General features: G+C 37.3%; 1 protein-coding gene across 3 annotated transcripts in view; it reads right to left on the bottom strand.

The window, feature by feature from the left end:
• Nucleotides 1-1,944: 1,944 nt before the first annotated feature.
• Nucleotides 1,945-17,984, bottom strand: part of BORCS5 (BLOC-1 related complex subunit 5) — a 77,099-nt gene continuing 61,059 nt past the window's right edge. For all 3 annotated transcript variants that reach the window (XM_031938208.1, XM_031938209.1, XM_031938210.1), the window contains exon 4: nucleotides 1,945-2,689. In XM_031938208.1, the coding sequence (XP_031794068.1) occupies nucleotides 2,459-2,689 (231 nt within the window). In that variant the 3' untranslated portion in view covers nucleotides 1,945-2,458. The remainder of the gene's footprint in view (nucleotides 2,690-17,984) is intronic.

The raw sequence follows: 17,984 nt of genomic DNA, 5'->3' as shown, positions 1-17,984 counted from the left end.
TCTTCCCAAGTTCAAATCTGGCCTCAGATGCTTACTGGCTGTGTGACCTTTGACAAGTCACTTAATCCCATTTGCCTTATTTTTTTTCACCTGTTAAATGAGCTAAAGAAGGAAATGGCAAAACCACTCCAGTAACTTAGCCAAGAAAACTCTAAATAGGGTTACAAAGAGTTGGATATCACTGAAAAGTGACTGAGCAATAACAATCAACCAGCTAATGGGACTAAGAGATCTCTTAGTCCCAACCTCTTTGGCTTTTTATTACTCTCATCCATTTTGGCTGGGTACCTGCTTCTCTTCTACTGGACCAGTTGATCCCATTACAATGTGGGGAATGGGAGCTACAGTTGCCTTCAACTCTGAGAGCAGCAGTTACCTAAATGAACTGCTCACTTAGTTCCCCTTGGCCGACACTGGCTCACTAGGAGGTTTTCCTCTCTGGGAGTGACAGAATCAATATCTTAGCTTAACAGTCCTACATGGGCAGTTACTTTTCTGACAATTTAACTTAATTTTTGAAAATGCATTTTAAAACTGGGACTGAAATATCTATTATCCTCTCCATTTGGTTATTTAATAAGCTTAACTGAAATCTGAGTTCCATGAATTTCACAACAGGGTGTCTGGTTAAAAACCAGCCAAGAGATGTTATTTCACCCAAGGGATCACATTTTAAAAGGGTTCACTTGAAATTTTAAATTCTTAAAGCTACCTCATAAAACACCTTTTGCTACCTTTAGACCCCATTCCCGGAATGTTCTACTTCCTCATATCTGTCTCCTGGCTTCCTTTTATCCAATCATTCAGCCAGCCAGGGCTCACTGAATGTCTAGAGGGTACACAATACTGGGCTGGACACTGAACAGGCCTTTTGTTTTAAAGAAAATTATTACATTTGCCAAATACTCTATGATTCAATCAGCATAAAGCACCCTGTGTGTGGTAGAGTGCACATCTGTAATCCTGGGTATGAGGAATGGTAGATCTCTTGAACTCAGAAGTTCTGAGTTGTAGTCTGAGCCCAAATGAGTGTCTACATTAAATTCAGCATTAACCGAATGAGCCTACATGTTTATCAAAGTGAAATTAGGTCCATGAATACTCCATCCAAGGGGTGAGCTGGAGAGAGAGAACAGGAGAGAGAGAAAGACAAGGAAGGAAGGAAAAAGGGGAGGGAGGAATAAAGGAAGGGAGGAACAAACAAACCAAGGAATGAAGAGAAGGAAGGAGGGAAGAAGAGAGGAATGCAAAAAAAAAAAAAAAAAGAGGGAGGGAAGGAAGGAGGGAGGGAAAAACAGAGGGAGCGAGGGAGAAGAGGAAGGGAGGAAAGCTATAAGTATATACAATCATACACACACACATACATATATATGTATTTTTGTATTTTTGACTCATCAGCAGGTTGTTTTTTGTTAAAACAAAAAAGCGTTTTACTTTGAAATCTGCAGCTTACCACTTGTGTAATGAGATACAAAGTAGCTCATTTCTCTCTAGATCTTAATTATCTGTAAAATGAAGGTATTGGCCCTCATGATGCAATGGAAAGATTACTGCATTTGGAGGTAGAGGACTCAAATCCTGCCTCTAATGTTAATTGCCTGGTTGAACAAATCACAACTTCTTTGGGTCTTAATTTTCTCATCTGTAAAATCAACTGGTTGGATTAAAATTTCTGAAGTGCCTTCTAATTCTAAATCTATAATCCTATGACCCCAATGATACAGCCAAACCTATACCATAGTTAGGTCAGGGATACCAATCATTTAAAAGTGATATGAACCAGCGATGATGGTGCTAAAAGAGAGTGTTCTGTGCACATGGAGCCCAATAAAAAATGGATATAACATAACCAAAGCAAAATGTATCCAGGTTTAGCCAAAGTAGGAGTCCCAACCAAAAGATTTGACATGGCTAGTGTAGGAATAGTAAGAAAACAGACACATATGGATTAAAGTTTTTCATTTATAACCCTATAAATCAAAGGGTCTTTTGACAGTTATTTACTGACAAATACCTAAAGTCATGAAAATAACCTCTCCGGTTCTCCTCCTGTTTTAACTGGATCAGCTTATCTGGAACTAGACTCAACACGCTTAACGCATATGATGACAATAACAGCAACAAAGAATTTCTAGGGCAGAGTTCTTTGAAAAGTCGACAAGGACTAAATGGTTTATGTTTTAGTAACATAGTTGATGCTGGCCTTCAAGACTTTCAGACTGGTAAGATGAAAGAATCTGGTTCACACCAAATAGGAACAATCCCCTTGACTCCAGATCAGGGAGTCCTGTCCCTAGTTGGATTGCTTCTCTTCCCATCATGGAGAGCAGGAAACCAAATGAAAAGCCAAGTCTTGTCTGATAGTGATATAATTGCTCCAAGTATTCTTTGGGCATTATTGGTTTCTATCCTTCCAAGGAGAAAAATCTCAGTGGCCAGTCCTGGGAAATGGAAACAACTATGACTTGAGCTCACGATCTGGTTTCATGCTAAAGGGCTCCAACCTCTCATTCTCAGGAAGCAGGCTGTTCAATCTTTCCATCAGAGGTACAGTCTGGTCAATGCCCATTTGTATACGGCGTAGAATAGAGGATATTTCATTGACCTTCTGGATCTGCTCGGCATACTTAGAATACTTTTTCTGTCGCTCCTGCATGTAGCCAAAGAGCGTCTCCACAGTAATGTCCATCTAATGGAAGGGAAAAACAACAAACTCATTAGCATCCAAATCTTTTTAACAAGTCACTGAATCTAAGATGGGAAAATCCATCTGCATTGTTGAAGAAAAAGAAAATCAACTATAAAGCAAGGAATGGGAGGAACAGAACATTCCACAATGAAACTCCTAGACAGCATAATTCAGTAGAAAGAGCACTGATCTGGGGTCAAAGGATCTAGATTTTAATCTAAGTTCTATGATTTGGATTGCTACCTATACCTATAGTCACACTCTTTGTTACCAAGGACCAGATACATCTTTTTCTGGGCATCTACTTCCTCAACCAAAAAGACAAGATTAGACCAGAAGATCTCTAAGATCCCCTTTGAAAGACCTGTAATCTTAGTAAGTTTCAGGTATCACAATACTACAGATAGAAAGTAACTTAAAAAAAAAAGGCAATGAGCATTTTCCTACTTGTATTTAACAAAACAAACAAATAAAAAAAAGACTCATATTGCCCCTTCTTTTCTATCATCAATAAAGCACCCAACCCTCAAAGTACAAGCTGCTCATTATAGGAGATAGGTAATGGATTTGTGAATTCCTGGATGAGCACAATTAGGGAAGATGAGAAGAGGGTGGGAGGGGTGGGGTGGGGAATGAAACTCATAAATTCAAACTAGATGAGAAACTCTAATAAGGCAATAAAAAAAAATATGTGTGCCTTCATATAGTATTTAAATTCTTGCTTAATAATACACTTTTGTGATAATTTACACAGCTACGACCAAGTCTAAAAAATAATAGAAAAACATTCAACCAGCAACTAGAGACATTCTATCTAATGAGAGTCAGTGTCCTTGTTAAAGGATATTCTTCACAGCTAAGTGAAATGGGATATTGAGAATCTCCAAATCTGCACTAAGATTGGGGCAATGATGTAGTGAGGTCGAATTTAAATCAAGCCACATATTAACTTTGAAAAGCACAAATTCCACATAATCAATGTTGCATGCATTATTATTTATCTTGTTAAAAATTTCCCATTTCTACTTTAATCTACTTTGGGCTGCATTTACAAGGTTTTTTTGGCCACAAGTCTGACACCTTTGGTATAGCTGATTGGGGTAATGTTGTATTTCCAAAAAATACAATCCCCAAAAATCCCAATTTTCCATATTTATGTTTAGGAAATCTCCCATCACTGATGTGTGTTCAACATACTTCTTTCTTTTGAAAGTTACAAAATAATGATTAGGTCTACCACTTCTGATTCAAGGTTTTTGTATTGAGATTTTTGATTCTTTGAGCCTAGCAACTAGCTAAGGAGCAGGGAAGTAGAATGTTTTCTAATTTACTCAAGGTTAGAAAACAAAGGGAGAATATGCAGGGTCTTATCTATGCTTTCAGGTGCAACAGGACTATCTGTCCAAAAAGGCTATTTTATTTATGATGTCAAAAGGAGAAACCTTATCTTCTTAGCTGATTTTAGGGGCAAAATTAAAAAGCAAAAGATGCCACATTTACAGGATACATACAATTATCTGGTAAGTGCCACCACTAGTCTTGACTTGTTCAGTAGGGTGAGGAATCAAAAGCCTAAAAAGGTATTTCTATTTCCCTCACTCCTCACCCGTGAGATTCCTCATGTGAAATGGTACCTCGAATAACACAAGAGAGAGAGAGAATCCATTTTCAATAAAAGATCTCAACAAGGTTTTATTGTCATTAAGAGTAGGTAACAGTAGACATATATCATATATATTCTACAACAAGCAATGTTGATTCCTTTCTAATCCTCAGTGACAAAGGACTGCATTTGCCATTATAAGACTCAAGGATTAAAAAAAAAAAACCAAAACTATATCATCATATATATAATACCTAGGAGGAAATTACAGATTTTAGGTATCACGAAAAATTGTCTCAATTCTCAAGTGCATCTCACATTACAAGATGTGACCAAGTTCAATATGATTATAGAATTTCCTTATCCTTAAAAAAAAGTAGACTCCTTCTGTTTAGGCTGGAAGAGTTAATGAGAGGATTGGCCTTCCTAGAAGTTCAAATCCAAGCAAGTCATCAAGCATTTATTAAGTATCTACTATATACCAGAAACTGTGCTAAGTAGTGAGGATACAAAGAAAGACAGAACCAGTCCCTCCCCTCCCCTATAGGGGAGAGACAACATGCAAACAACTGTGTTCAAACACATTATATTTAGAATAAACTAGAGATTATCGTAAAAAGCAATAGCATTTGAGGTATCAGGAAAGACTTCTTTGAGAAGGGGGGATTTTAGCTGAGTCTGGAAGTCAGGAATCAGAAATGAGAAGGGAAAGAATGACAAGCAGAGGAAGAGCCAACCAATAGTTGGATGGCATGTCCTGTTCAAGGAATAGCCAAGAGATGGTGTCACTGACTTATATAGAGAAGAAAGTAAAGCATAAGAAGACTGGAAAGTTAGCCAGTCAGGCAGTGGATTTTAGATTTGATCCTCTAGGTAATGAAGAGTCATTGGGCTTAGGGTTGACTGAATAGGGAGCGATGGGATCAGGCTTTGGTCTTTTTAGGAAGATCACTGTGACAGCTGAGTGGGGATGGACCAGAGTGAGGAGAGACTCGAGGCAGAGACTCAAATTTGATGGTCTAGTCAAGAGGTGACAAGGGCCCATACCAGTGGGATGGCTATGGAGTTCCCTCTGAGTTCTTCATGTACCCTCTTGCCTCATAGTGAAACAGGAAGAAGAAAACAGTTATATTTGATGAACTAGTTTCTTGATTTGGCCTCAGAAGACCAAACACAAATCTGATCCCTCCACATGTCAGGTCTTCAAATGCTTAGAGACAGTTTTCATAGCACTTCTTTCCCCCAGTCCTCCCATCCAGGCCCCAAATGCCGAGTTCTTTCAACTGATTCTCATTTAAGATGGACTCACAGTCTTTCCCCATTCTAGATCTGTAAAATAATTGCTTGGGAGTTTGATTGGTATGGCACTAAATAAGTAGATTAATTTAGATAGTATTGTTATTTTTGTTACATTCACTCAGCACTTGATATTTTTCCAATTATTTAGATCTGACTTTATTTGTGTGTAAAGTGTTACATAGTTATGTTCATATAATTCCTGACTTTGATCTTTCCCCATTCTAGCTGCCCTTTTGGATACTCTTAAAGCTTCTCAGTGTCCTTAAACTTTTATTCCCAGAGCAGAACACGATGTCCAAATGAGATCTGAAGGCAGAATACAATGAAACTGTCTCCTTTCTATTCTTTATAATTATGCTTCCCTCAAGGTAGTCTGTAATTGCTTTGGATTTCTTATCTGTCATATCATACTCCTGACTAACATTGAGTCTGCAGTCTACTAAAATCTCAGATCTTTTTCAGAACTGCTGTCTAACCTTGCCTTCCCCATCTTGTTTTTGTGGAATTCATTTCTTGTATCCAAGTGTTAGACATTACATCATCCCTCTGGAATTTCATCTTATTAAATTCAATCCATGTTCTAATCTGTAAAAAGCAGTTCAGATTTTAACTTTATTGTCTAGTGTGTTGTTATCCCTCTCAGTTCTGTGTCACCTACTAATTTGATGAGCATGTCATCTATATCTTTATGCAAAATGTTGACAAAAAAATTAAAAGTACAGGACTAATCAAAGATCTGGGGAACTTTCACTGGAGTTCCTTACATATTGAAAGTAAACCACTAACAATTACTCTATGGGTCTGGCCATGCAATTAGTTCTGAATATGTCAAATTGTATTATCATCTAGTCAACATCATTTCATCTTCTTTACCATGAAATGATGGGATAACTTTTTATAAAAGCTTTGCTTTAATCTACATAAGCTACGTTTACAGCATTCCTCTAACTACTAGTTTTGCTATTCTATCATAAAAGAAAATGAAGTTAATGCATCATGACCTTTTCTTGATTCGACTACCATCTCTTTAAATAATCCATTAGATCCATTAGAATTTTAATGATCCATTAGAATTTTTCCAAGAACTAAAGTCAATCTCATTGGCCTATTAAAAGTTTCCTAATGTTCTCTCTTCTTATGAAAATAAAAGGAGTTGTATGTAACATATCTTTACTGAGCTTGAAGAGAATCCTGGATACAATATGGTGGCAGTAGCCAAAGCGGCCAGAGCAGCCAGAATGAGGTGGCCTCAGTTGTGTGCCCATGTAGCTGGCAGCTGCCCAGACCCAGCTGAATCACAAGAAAGTCGTAGACCATTCTAAGAATTTCAGAAACATAAGATCAGCAAAAAATATTGGCACTGTATTGGTACAGAAGCCACTTCTGGTAATGTTATGAAATCGATGGTGCAAGTAAATGAAAAAGAGAAGATTATATATGCCAGATTTTAAATGTTTGCCTGTGTCTTCCATTGCTTCAAATTCACTAAGCACTGAATAGGTTAAAGAAAGAAAATAGTTAAAGAAAGCTTAACCATGAGGTACAAATACTAAGAAAATTGTGCCTCTCATCAGTTAAACTGCTTCATGATTGTGACGATGCAGCCTGGATACTCTGGCAAAATGCATACTGAATCAAGCCCTAAGAAAGAAGAATCCAAGAGGAAGGGACCCATGGCAGCAACTTCAGGGAGGTCAAGCCAGCCAGCCTCCCTTTAATGTCAGAAGATGTATATATAACAATAAAGGAGCTATATAATACACATTATTCTGCTTTTCTCATAGCAGGTCTAATACAAGTGAAACACACATGTTTTCCAATGTTTTCTTGGTCTTTTAACTTATTTCAGCACCAGTTACTACCTTTGTCTGATGCATCTACAACATTTACCTAGTCCAATTGCAAAAGAGAAATGAAAAGTGATAATTTTCACCTGAAGAGGTGAATTACATTCAGCAAACATCAAATTACACCTCTGTTGATTTAGGGGCAAGAGTTATTATTACAGATTACCTTGGTATAAATTTTAAAAGAACCAATTATTGTACATAAAATAGATCAGCAAATATAATAAAATGCATGTAAGAACTCATCTTAAAAAAGAAAGAATAAATGAATAAAAAAACTAAGAAATAAGAGGAAGAAGAAGGAAGGAAGAAAGAAAGGGAGGGAAGGAGAGAGGGAGAGAGAGAAAGAAAGAAACAAATGGAGAAAAGAAGAAAGAAAAGAGAAAGGAAAGAGGGAGGGAAGGAAAGAGAGAGAAGGGAGGGAAGGAAATAGAGAGACACTGACAGAATCAGAGACAGGAGAAAAGGAAGGAAGAAAACCACTACAGCACCTGTTCAAAGAATGGATTTGAGGCAGAGAAATCAATTAGTAGGCTACTACTATAGTCTAGGCAAGATGCAGGCCTGAACCAAGATGGGGGTTATGCAAGGGGGGGAAAAGGGCATATATACATGAAAGATGTTGTGAAGATAAAAACAAGAATTGGCAGCTCACTAGAAATATAGGGTGAGAATGAAGAGTTAAAGGATGACCAGAATTTTCAAATCAAATCTAGTTGACTACTAAAATAAAATTTTGAGGAAATCATCTATTCTAAACAGTTCTTTTTAATATGCTCAAACCTGAGTCCCAGAAAACTTGCTGACTCATATAAAAAGGTAAGCAGCAGGATCAAGTTTTGATTTCAGGTCTCCTGAATGCAAATGCAGTACTCTTTCTATGTCTCAGAAGTGTCAAACACATGGTCCACAAATTCCAGAGTTTGGCCTAAACCATATTAAAATATATTTCCTTTCTGATTTAAATGTGTTGATATATTAATAAGAAAAGAAAGACATAAATATGTGAGGCTTTCTAAGTCAACATGCAACCTGTTAGAGAATTCTTATATATCACTTATTGGCCCCATTTGCCCTTGACACCACTACACAGTACCAGGGCTATGTTGTCTCCCTCCAAGTGAGTATAGCTTTCTCTCTTTCCATGGAACTGTCCAGCAGACCTACCTCTAGGTAGGAAAAAGGCCACAGCTTAAGCTATGGTAGCATGAACAATTATGAACTAGCTTATTACATTACTAACCAGAGACTGGGATCACTTTATCCATTTCCACATTACACACAAATGAGAGACACAAAAGGGTATTCAAAACCATAACACTGTCTTTTCATAAAATGCTAATTATGCTACATCATATTAAAGTAGTAATGACAAACTCCTTAATATTCAGAGAAGCAAGTTTAAAAGTGGTAAAATGTTTAAAAGTCTATTAACTCAAATGACTGCCTCATAAGTGGAAGTTCAGACAGAAGAAAACATAATGAAAAATTCAGGCAGAATGAGAGGAGATGGTTGGTCCCACCTAGGAGTCTGTTCCCAAGGCCAGCTCCCCTCACAGCTGTTTCTTTTACTCCACTTTTGAACTGGAAGATTCTATAAAAATTTACAAACTTTTCCACAAAGGACTCTATCTTTGGCAGTCACAGCAGTAGCTCCAGCTGCAAATGTGTGTGTGTGTGGTATGGGGAGAAGAACAGCTGTTTCTAAGTGAGGATAACATTAAAGTGTCTTTAGATCAGGGGACAACTTTTAGTTGAATTTAAGTTGACTTTGGTAATCCTTGTGTCAGCTCTACTAAGAGACCATGAGGGGATGGATACACTTTGGTGGGTCTTTCATTTCTTTGGATCACCAACAATCTGAAAACTTCCACCACCCAGTGGGGTACTTTCCAATTCTCCTTGCAAACACATGATTCATGGTTCACAGTATTCAAAGGATGAATGGAAAACAAATAGGGTTTTTATCACAGCCAACAGACAACAAAACAACACAAAACTGCAATACTGCTCAGTTACCATCACTACCAATAGCAGGTATATGTTATGTGTGGTGTCAGTCCTATACAGTATTGTTCCAGCAGGGGGTGCTCACACTTGCTCATCCATTGTGGTCAGCTCCTCTGCCAGCCCCTCATGCCTCCAACTCTGTCACTGCCTTCTGTGGTTCTCCCTCCTGACTGCCAGGAGGTACTGCCAGCTGCTGCTCTCTCCCTACTTTCCACCATGGCCCTCCCCACAGTTCTGCACAGCCTGAGTGTCTTTCTCCTGCTTGCCTAGTAACCCTAGAAGATCATGCCACATGTTCCCTGATTCTCAGCTTGGCATCTTGCCCTGCCCACCACTCCATCTGCAGCTCTCATCTCCCAGCAGAAAACCAGTTATTTATCATGGCCCCATAGGGAAAGAGCACACTACCATCTTGGCCATGGCAGAGAGTGTTAACAACTCGAAACAGCACCAGCACAGGGAGTCTCCATTTCTTGAAATACTCCCTTGAATTACATTGCAGAGAGCTTGACCTGCTCAAAAGTGTGGCCTGCGGCCAGGAATACTGCCCTTCTCTCACCCCCTTCTAGGTCTGTGCCATGAATATCCTGCTGAATTACCTCCTCCTACTTGCATCAACACCTCCCACAGATTTAGCTGATCAAGAGAACACAGCTCTCTATCCCAAATTGTCTCTTCGTCCTCCACAATTTCCTCTGGGGAAGTTACATAGAGTTGTTTAGATTACCTAATGCTGCTTCCCAAAATATGAAGAGAAGGTTGGGAGAAATAGGCATTGTTGAGTGTTCCTTAGAGTCAAAAAATTTTCAGTCCTTTCAAATTACACTAGATAGATATCTACCTACATGGACAAAGATAATGATTATATAATACAAAACATTCAGTAGCCGTGCATTAATAACAGGCCTTACATGTGTGTCATGTGCCCTAGAAGGTATTATGTGATCCTGTACTTGTTATGTGAGTGGTACCTTTATTTGTTATGTTATGGCACTGGATGTCAACTTAATCACTGGCTGGAGAATCCAGGAAGCTCTGCTGTTGCCACTGTGGAATGATTATCTGTCCTCTGGGGAAGAAGAATGAGTACCTACAGGTATCAAAAATCTTCAGGGCCTTCAAATTCTATCAGATATACATTCCTGTATGTTGACAAAAATTTGATACAGTAGATGATCTTTGAGTACACTGACTTGAGACCTAAGTTCTGAGTCTATGGACAACTGAGGGAGAATGGGCGCTGACTGCATCTCTGTGTGGTTGGGCATCATCATCATCATCATCATCATCATCATCATCGCTGAGAATTTTAGGGTTCAAAACTCCTTAAAGTTTGAAAAGCTCTTTACTATCTTATTTGTTTCGTGAAACAATCCTTAGATGTAGATGCTATTATTTGAAAATCTCTTTACTATCTTATTTGTTTCTTGAAACAATCCTTAGAGGTAGATGCTATTATTATTCCCATTTCACAAATAAAGAAACTGAGGCTGGGAGAAACTGTGACTTGCAATAGATCAAACATAATGTCTGAGGCTGGATTTGAACTCAAGTCTCTCTGACTCCAAATCCAGTACTCTCAACACTCTCCCAAGTGCCTCTTCCCAAGATCTCCAATGACTACAGTAGGCTGTGAAGAAGCTGCTGTCAGATTTATTAGCTCATCTCCTGTGCTTGCCCTGATAAAGCTTTGGGAGTCTTCCACAGTGTTCCAAATTCAATTTTATTCTTATTCAACATCTTGTTTCAAATCATCTACATACAGCCCCTTCTTTGAGGGCAACTCTTCTGTAGCAAGTGAATAAGCCATTTTCTGTGATCACAGAAAAGGCTGCCAGAAAGGATGGCCAGAAAGAATCATAGACAAATAGGATAGTTTTGACAAGTAATATGCTGAATATTACAGGATCATTGCAAAGACTACTACCTGTTTTTACATTTAAAAAAGAAAATCAAGCTATACATAATAGATGTATAATTTCATGAACAATACTCGTTTTGTTTTCTAATATATATGTATACATATAAGTGTATATGTATGGAAATGTCTGTCTTATTTGGTTTCTATTATATTCAGAATAAAGATGTATACAAAAATTTTACTCATGTATGTACATGCAAACATATTCATGCACCAAAATATAGCCAACTCCTCAAATTTCCTGTTCACATGATATTTCTACTTGTTCCTCCATAGGTTATAAGTGTCATTTTCAAAGGGTCCTGATTATTGTCTGGAGCTAGTCTAAAGAACATCTACTCTATTAATTGTAAAATAGTCCTCTACTGGCCCTTTATCTGAAATATCCTAGAAGCATCAAGATTTTGTAGCAAGACTTTCTATCCTATGGATAGGGACCCTGAAAACAATATCAAGCATCATCACTTTTTATTCCTTCATGCTCCCTTAGGATAAGTGAATATCTAGATAGAAGGTCTCTCTCAAGTGGGTGACAACCTAATCACCATGTCATCTATTCAGCTCAGCAGGTCATTCTCTCTCCAAAATAACAGAATCACAAAAGTTTAAAATTGCTAGGGACTCCAAGTCTCCAAGTAAGCTATTAGATTAGTTGACTTTTGTTAAGTTTTGTACCTAATCTCTTCCACTGATCAATCTATTTTCTAGCTAGTAACAAATCATTTTAATGATTAATGCTTTATAGTATTAGTCTGAGCGCTAGTAATGGTAGGTCTCCTTATTCTCACCTTTTTTTTTTCATTATTTCCCTTGATATCCTTGATCTTTTATTCTTCTACATGATTTTCATTATTATTTTTTTCTTTGTTGCATTAAATAATTCTCTGGCAGTTTGGAACCACAATGAGCACGTAAATTAATTTAGATAATATTGCTTTTTTATTATATTCATTCAGCCTTCCAGGAGCAACTTCTGTGAATAAATATATTCACATAGTTCATGTGTATGTCCTGGTATCTCTGTACTCTTTCAAAAATCATTTATAACTGCTCAGAAATCCCACACTAGTTTTTTTCATTACCCCGTGAAACAATTTGTTTGGATCTGATGACTTGTTTAATTTGCCATGGTATTCATAGAGCATAAATTTAATGCTGGATAGGATCTCTGAGATCATCAAATCCAACTCCCTTGTTTTATAGATAAGGAAACTGAGGACTAGAGAAATTCAATGACACGAATAGTAACGATCTAAGGGGGAATTTGAAAATGTCTTCCTAATGATTATTCTCACCAAAGAAGAGAGGAAATCAAAGTTGAATGTTTTTCCTTCCTATCATTCATTATTGCCTACCCTAAACAATGGTCTTTCCTTTTCTTAATTCTCCTTTTTTCTCCAGTTTTTTTTTTAATGGGAATAAATATGCCTTTCATCAATATCAATATTTTGCTTACTATAAAATAGAAATATTAAGATTCTATCTCCCAGAATTATTATGAAGAAAGTTCTTTGATAAACAAAGTACTGGATCAGCTAGGTGATACAGTGGATAGAGGCCTGGAGTCAGAAGGAACTGAGGTGAAATCTGATCTCAGATACTTTTACTAGCTGTGTGACTCTGGGCAAGTCATTTAATCCACACTGCCTCCAAAAAGAAAAACAAAGTATCATACAAATGTGTGCTAATTAAATACTATTAAACTACACCAGATAGCTCAAATACATTATAAATTTCAATGAATCTTTTCTACAATTATTTTATCTGTAAATTTTTTTAAATGAGTTAAAATTCCCTAGTGATTGTTACTATGAACAAAAACTCACCAGTAGAAATCATTCTCCCTCACCTGATTACTGACTATGAGATTAGTTAAGGGAATTAAGGCAAACAGCCCAAGGTCACACAGCTGGAAAATTTCCAAGACTAAATTTAAAGTCAGGTCTTCCTGACTTGGAAGTCCAACACTCTCAGGAGAGACGGCAAGGCTACATATAGAGATCTGGAAGTTATTAGCATAGAGATGATAATTAAACCCTTAGAATTAATGAGGTAACCAAGAGAAAAGAGAAAAAAATTGGGGAGTTTATAAAGAAGGTTGATATAAATGATAGAGTTTAAGTAGGAACGATAAGACGAGTAGGAAGAGAATCATAAGAGGCAGAGAAAAAAAAGGCTCTCCCAGGGAAAAAATCAGTAGTGTTGAGAGGGATAAGAACTGAAAAAAGACCATCAGATTTGGCCATCAAGAGCTCACAGATAAATATTGAGACAGTAGTTTCGATGAAGGAATGATGAGGTAAGATTACAAAAGCCTGAGAAGAGAATGAAAGAAGGCAAAAAAAAAAAAAAAAAAAAAAAAAGATCCAAGGCAACAGCTTGAGGGGTAATTTGTAAGAACTCGGAAATGAAAAGTTTTGAAGGCAGTGAAGAAAAAATCAGAAGCTGAGGATTACTGAGGTTACCATAAGGCAGAGAAGAGGAGAGAAAATGGAATCAAAGGCAGACTTACAGGGGCTGGTATTGACAAGTTACCTCACTGCCAAATAAAAGAGAAAAATAAAATAAGTAATTAAAAATAAATATAAAGGGATGTAAAAATAAAGAAGGGGAGAGTTATAGAAGAAAATTAAAAGTAGGGGAAGGATGTGATATGAACGAGTTTTGACAGGAAGAAAAGGAAGCTAATATCAAATGAGCTTCATTTTCTCAGTAAAATAAGAAGGGTATTTCCTCAGCTTGGGGAAGGAGGAGGTGGCAGAAGGGGAGTAGAAATGTGGGAGACTTTAAGAGAGAAGGCTCAGAAAAACTTTTGTAAAGATAGGAAATCTTTTTTGCAATTAGGGCCCAAGTGAAGTTATACAGCATAAAGTTTTATTTTCTATTTATTTTTAGCACTTAAAATTTTTTAAAGTGTGTTTTTATTCATTTTATTAAATACTTATTAATTACATTTACAGTTTTTTTAACATTTATTTTTAAAATGATTAAGTTCCAAATTCTCTTCCTCTCTCCTGCCCTTCCCCTATCCCTTGAGAAGAAAATCAATATAATATCAATTATACATGTGAAGTCATGCAAAGCACATAGAATTCATTCAGAATTCATCAATCATCTCTACAGAAGTGAATAGCATTTTCATCATGAGTCCTTTTTCTTGATCAGAGTAGCAAAATTTTTCAAATTGATTATTACGCAGTATTGCTGTCACTGTACACAATGTTTTGGTTCTGTTCACTTTGTATCAGATCATGTAAATCCAGATTTTTCTCAAAGCATCCTGCTTGTCATTTCTCATAGTATAACAACATTCCATCATAATTATATATCACAACCTGTTCAGGCATTTCCCATTTGAGGGACATTCCCTCAATTTCCAATTTTTATCAACACAAAAAGAGCTATATAGCATGAAGTTATAATGTGACTTCCTCCAACTTTGTTCAGCAGTACATAAATAAGAGTGGAAAAGACAAGATATGGGGAGTAATCAAGTACTAACATCTGGCAAGGGACAAGGAGACAAGGAATTTAAGAAGAGAGGACAGTGCAGAGTTGAATTGAGAGTGGAAGGGAAGTCAAAGAAGAGGGAATGACCTGAAAAAAAGCTAAGAGATAACAATGTTCTCCCTCCTAATTTTTCTTCCAAGGCTCTGCTCAAAAAACAGGTTCCATTTGTGTTTCCTGATCTTTCCAACTGCTGGTGCTCCCTCTCTACAAAATGATTTTGCGTATATTTTGCTTTTATTTATCTGTGAATATGTTTCCCCCAGCAGAAAGTAAACTCCTTGAGGACAGAGACTGTTAACATTATTGTCTTTATGTCCTCAATGCCTATCAGAGTACTGGGGAATAAGCAACAAATGCTTCTCAATTTAATTGAATTGAATGAAGATTGTAATGATAGAAAAGGAAGTCTGAGGCAGGAGGAGAGAGGAAACTATAACACATAAAGAATACAAATTACAACAGTACATCTTTAACGAAAAAAGACAGGAAACAGGGTTATGCCATGTTAGATTTGCTTATCTAACCAAAAATTTTCCAGTATTGCACAATTGCTCAAGTAACAATTTATCATAATGCTTTTTGCTGACCATATTTCATTTTTGTGCTTAACTTTGACTACTTAAAAACTTACAGAAGAGTTATATTACTCATTCCAAAATTCCCCAGCTGGGCTATTCTATTCATATAGCTGAAATCTTTACTTATATACATGTCCCTTCTATTTTTTCATGGAAAAAAGTCTGGAGGAAATCTGTGTTTTTTCACCATATATGAAGATGTATTTATCTCTGAAAACAAAGATCATTCCACTTAGAATCAACAAAAGTTCTAACCTGATAAAAATCTTAAGTAGCAATTTTTGTCTCACTAGTTGGTCCATTTTGTCCATAAAGGTTCAATTTTTAAGTCTTACTTCACTATATGGAGAACCCATGCATATAGAAAGTAAAAGAACTAAAGAACCCAGGACATGAGGCCTATGTGTGTGAAAAGGGGAAGAAAAGAAAGAGAATTCAAAGCCACAATCTCAACAGGTTGGTAGAATCAGAAGGAAGCAGGGTGACCCTGTCCAATGACAATATGCCCCCATGACCCCATGGCCTCTGACCATGCTTATAAGCAAAAGTAACCATGGAGAAGCTACCATAAAAGGACAAACATTTGGGAAGCAGATTTCAGACCGCCATTTTACCAGTACGCCTAGAAAAAAGCCTGCTGATCCCATGAAAATCTCCTCAGCTTATACTGCTCTAGTCTTTGGCTTTTTCATCTTCTCTCAGTCCCTTGGATCATTGGAATATTAAATATGGTTTCTGGATCAATCTAAACTTTGAATTTTACTAATATGCATTATGACTCAAGCCTCATCTTTCCTTTTTTTCTCCCCACACTCTGTAATTGCACCAATCCCTAAGAATGGATTGACTTTTCTGCCCAAGACAGAACAATGTTTTGTTGGAAGTCCAACTTCTTCCCTCAGGACTCAAATGGTCAGACAATGATGTAAACTGCTTCTGCCAGTGGACTTTAAGTTCCTCAAGGGCAGATAATGTTTCCTTTTTGTCTTTTTCTCTAATACAGCACCTGGCACCTAGCAAGTTCCTAAATAAATGCTTATGAATTGATTGATTACCTTGCTAGCCCCCCAGCAGGGGGCTCCAGAGACCTAGTGACAACTGGTACAAATCTTGGGAAATTACATTTCAAGGGGGATTTGCAACTATGTGCAAAGTAAACTCTTGGCTCTACCTCAGTGTCCTGCTTACTGATTGCACTGTAAGTCATCACCTCTCATCTTTCAGGAGATGGGATAATTAATTTCTACAGTTCCTGGCCTAATAAGTGTTATTCCTGGACTTCCAATCCCAGAGATTCTCCTGGACCAAAATGATCATCAGTGTGTCCTACTTTGAAGGTTGGTTACTCATGGGGATAAGTTTCCCAATGAATGATTGGCTTCCTTAGAAATTGGTAATCCCTCTCTCTGCTAACATCAAGCACTGGCAACAAACAGAATTTCCATAGCAACAAGGTTACTCCAAATTATACCCCCTATTCCTAAACTCTAAATCAGAATTTTGGCTCAGAATATCCCTGTTCTGTTGGAGATGTTTTGGAAAGAATGGTCATATTCACATGCAATAAATGAGTAAGCTTGGGTAGATAGATGTGGCTATCAAACTACCCACACTCATCTAGCAGTATATGTGTATCAAATCCACCTCTACTTACAACAAAAATTGTAGCAGGCATTCCCGTGCTCTCCCAGCCCACCTACTGAGGGAACTGGAAGAGAATGAAGCAGAAGAGGAGTAATTCAAAATTCAGAAAACAAAAAAATAGGAATTTACCCACAGGGTGAGGATGGAGAACAGTTCCAGACATGAAGATCAGCAAGGCAGATGAACAGGCCTGCTCAGTGGAAAGTTTGGCACAGAAGATCATCATGAAATTTAGCCAGGTGAGGCACTCTGTGAAGATGTGGCTTCCAGCAGATAAGGAAAGAAAGAATTTTCTAATGATCTTTTTCTGACACAGCCAAGTAATTACTCAAAATGGAGGCTGGTCTCCCTCTAAAAAAGAGAGGACAAAAGGGCAGATACTTCAGTTCTCTTCCTGCTCTGATTCATCCTTCACATGGATGCCAAAATCCTTTTCCTAAAGCACAGGCCAGGCTATGTCACCCCTCTATTCAATAAACTCTAGTGATTCTCTTATAATCTCACAGATCAAATGGAACTCTTTATTGCTTGGCCCTCACATACTTTTTCAGCCTTATGACTCATTACTCCCCTTCACACGTTCTATGGTACAGCTAAACAGGGTTCTTTGCTGTTCCTCTCTTGTTATTCCTTCTTTGTTTCATCAGTTTGCCCCATCTATCAATCATTTAACCTACTAATTATTCCACTTTCCTTTTTTTACATACTTTGCCGGCTTCTTTCTCCTTCTGTTTCTTGAGTCTTCCTCCTCAGGTTCTACCCCTTAATCTTCCTTGATTAATCTTGATCAATTTTAATACTTTTTTATACTTTAATTTTAATACTTTTCTTGCCTTGGCTCCTGCTTCTTTTTCAATCTAGAAATAGAATCTGGACCAGTATC

Source organism: Sarcophilus harrisii, chromosome 5 (genome assembly GCF_902635505.1).
Source record: "Sarcophilus harrisii chromosome 5, mSarHar1.11, whole genome shotgun sequence".
Taxonomy (NCBI): Eukaryota; Metazoa; Chordata; class Mammalia; order Dasyuromorphia; family Dasyuridae; genus Sarcophilus; species Sarcophilus harrisii.
The sequence above is the reverse complement of the archived record's forward strand: the minus strand, read 5'-3'. Positions and strand labels throughout refer to the sequence as shown.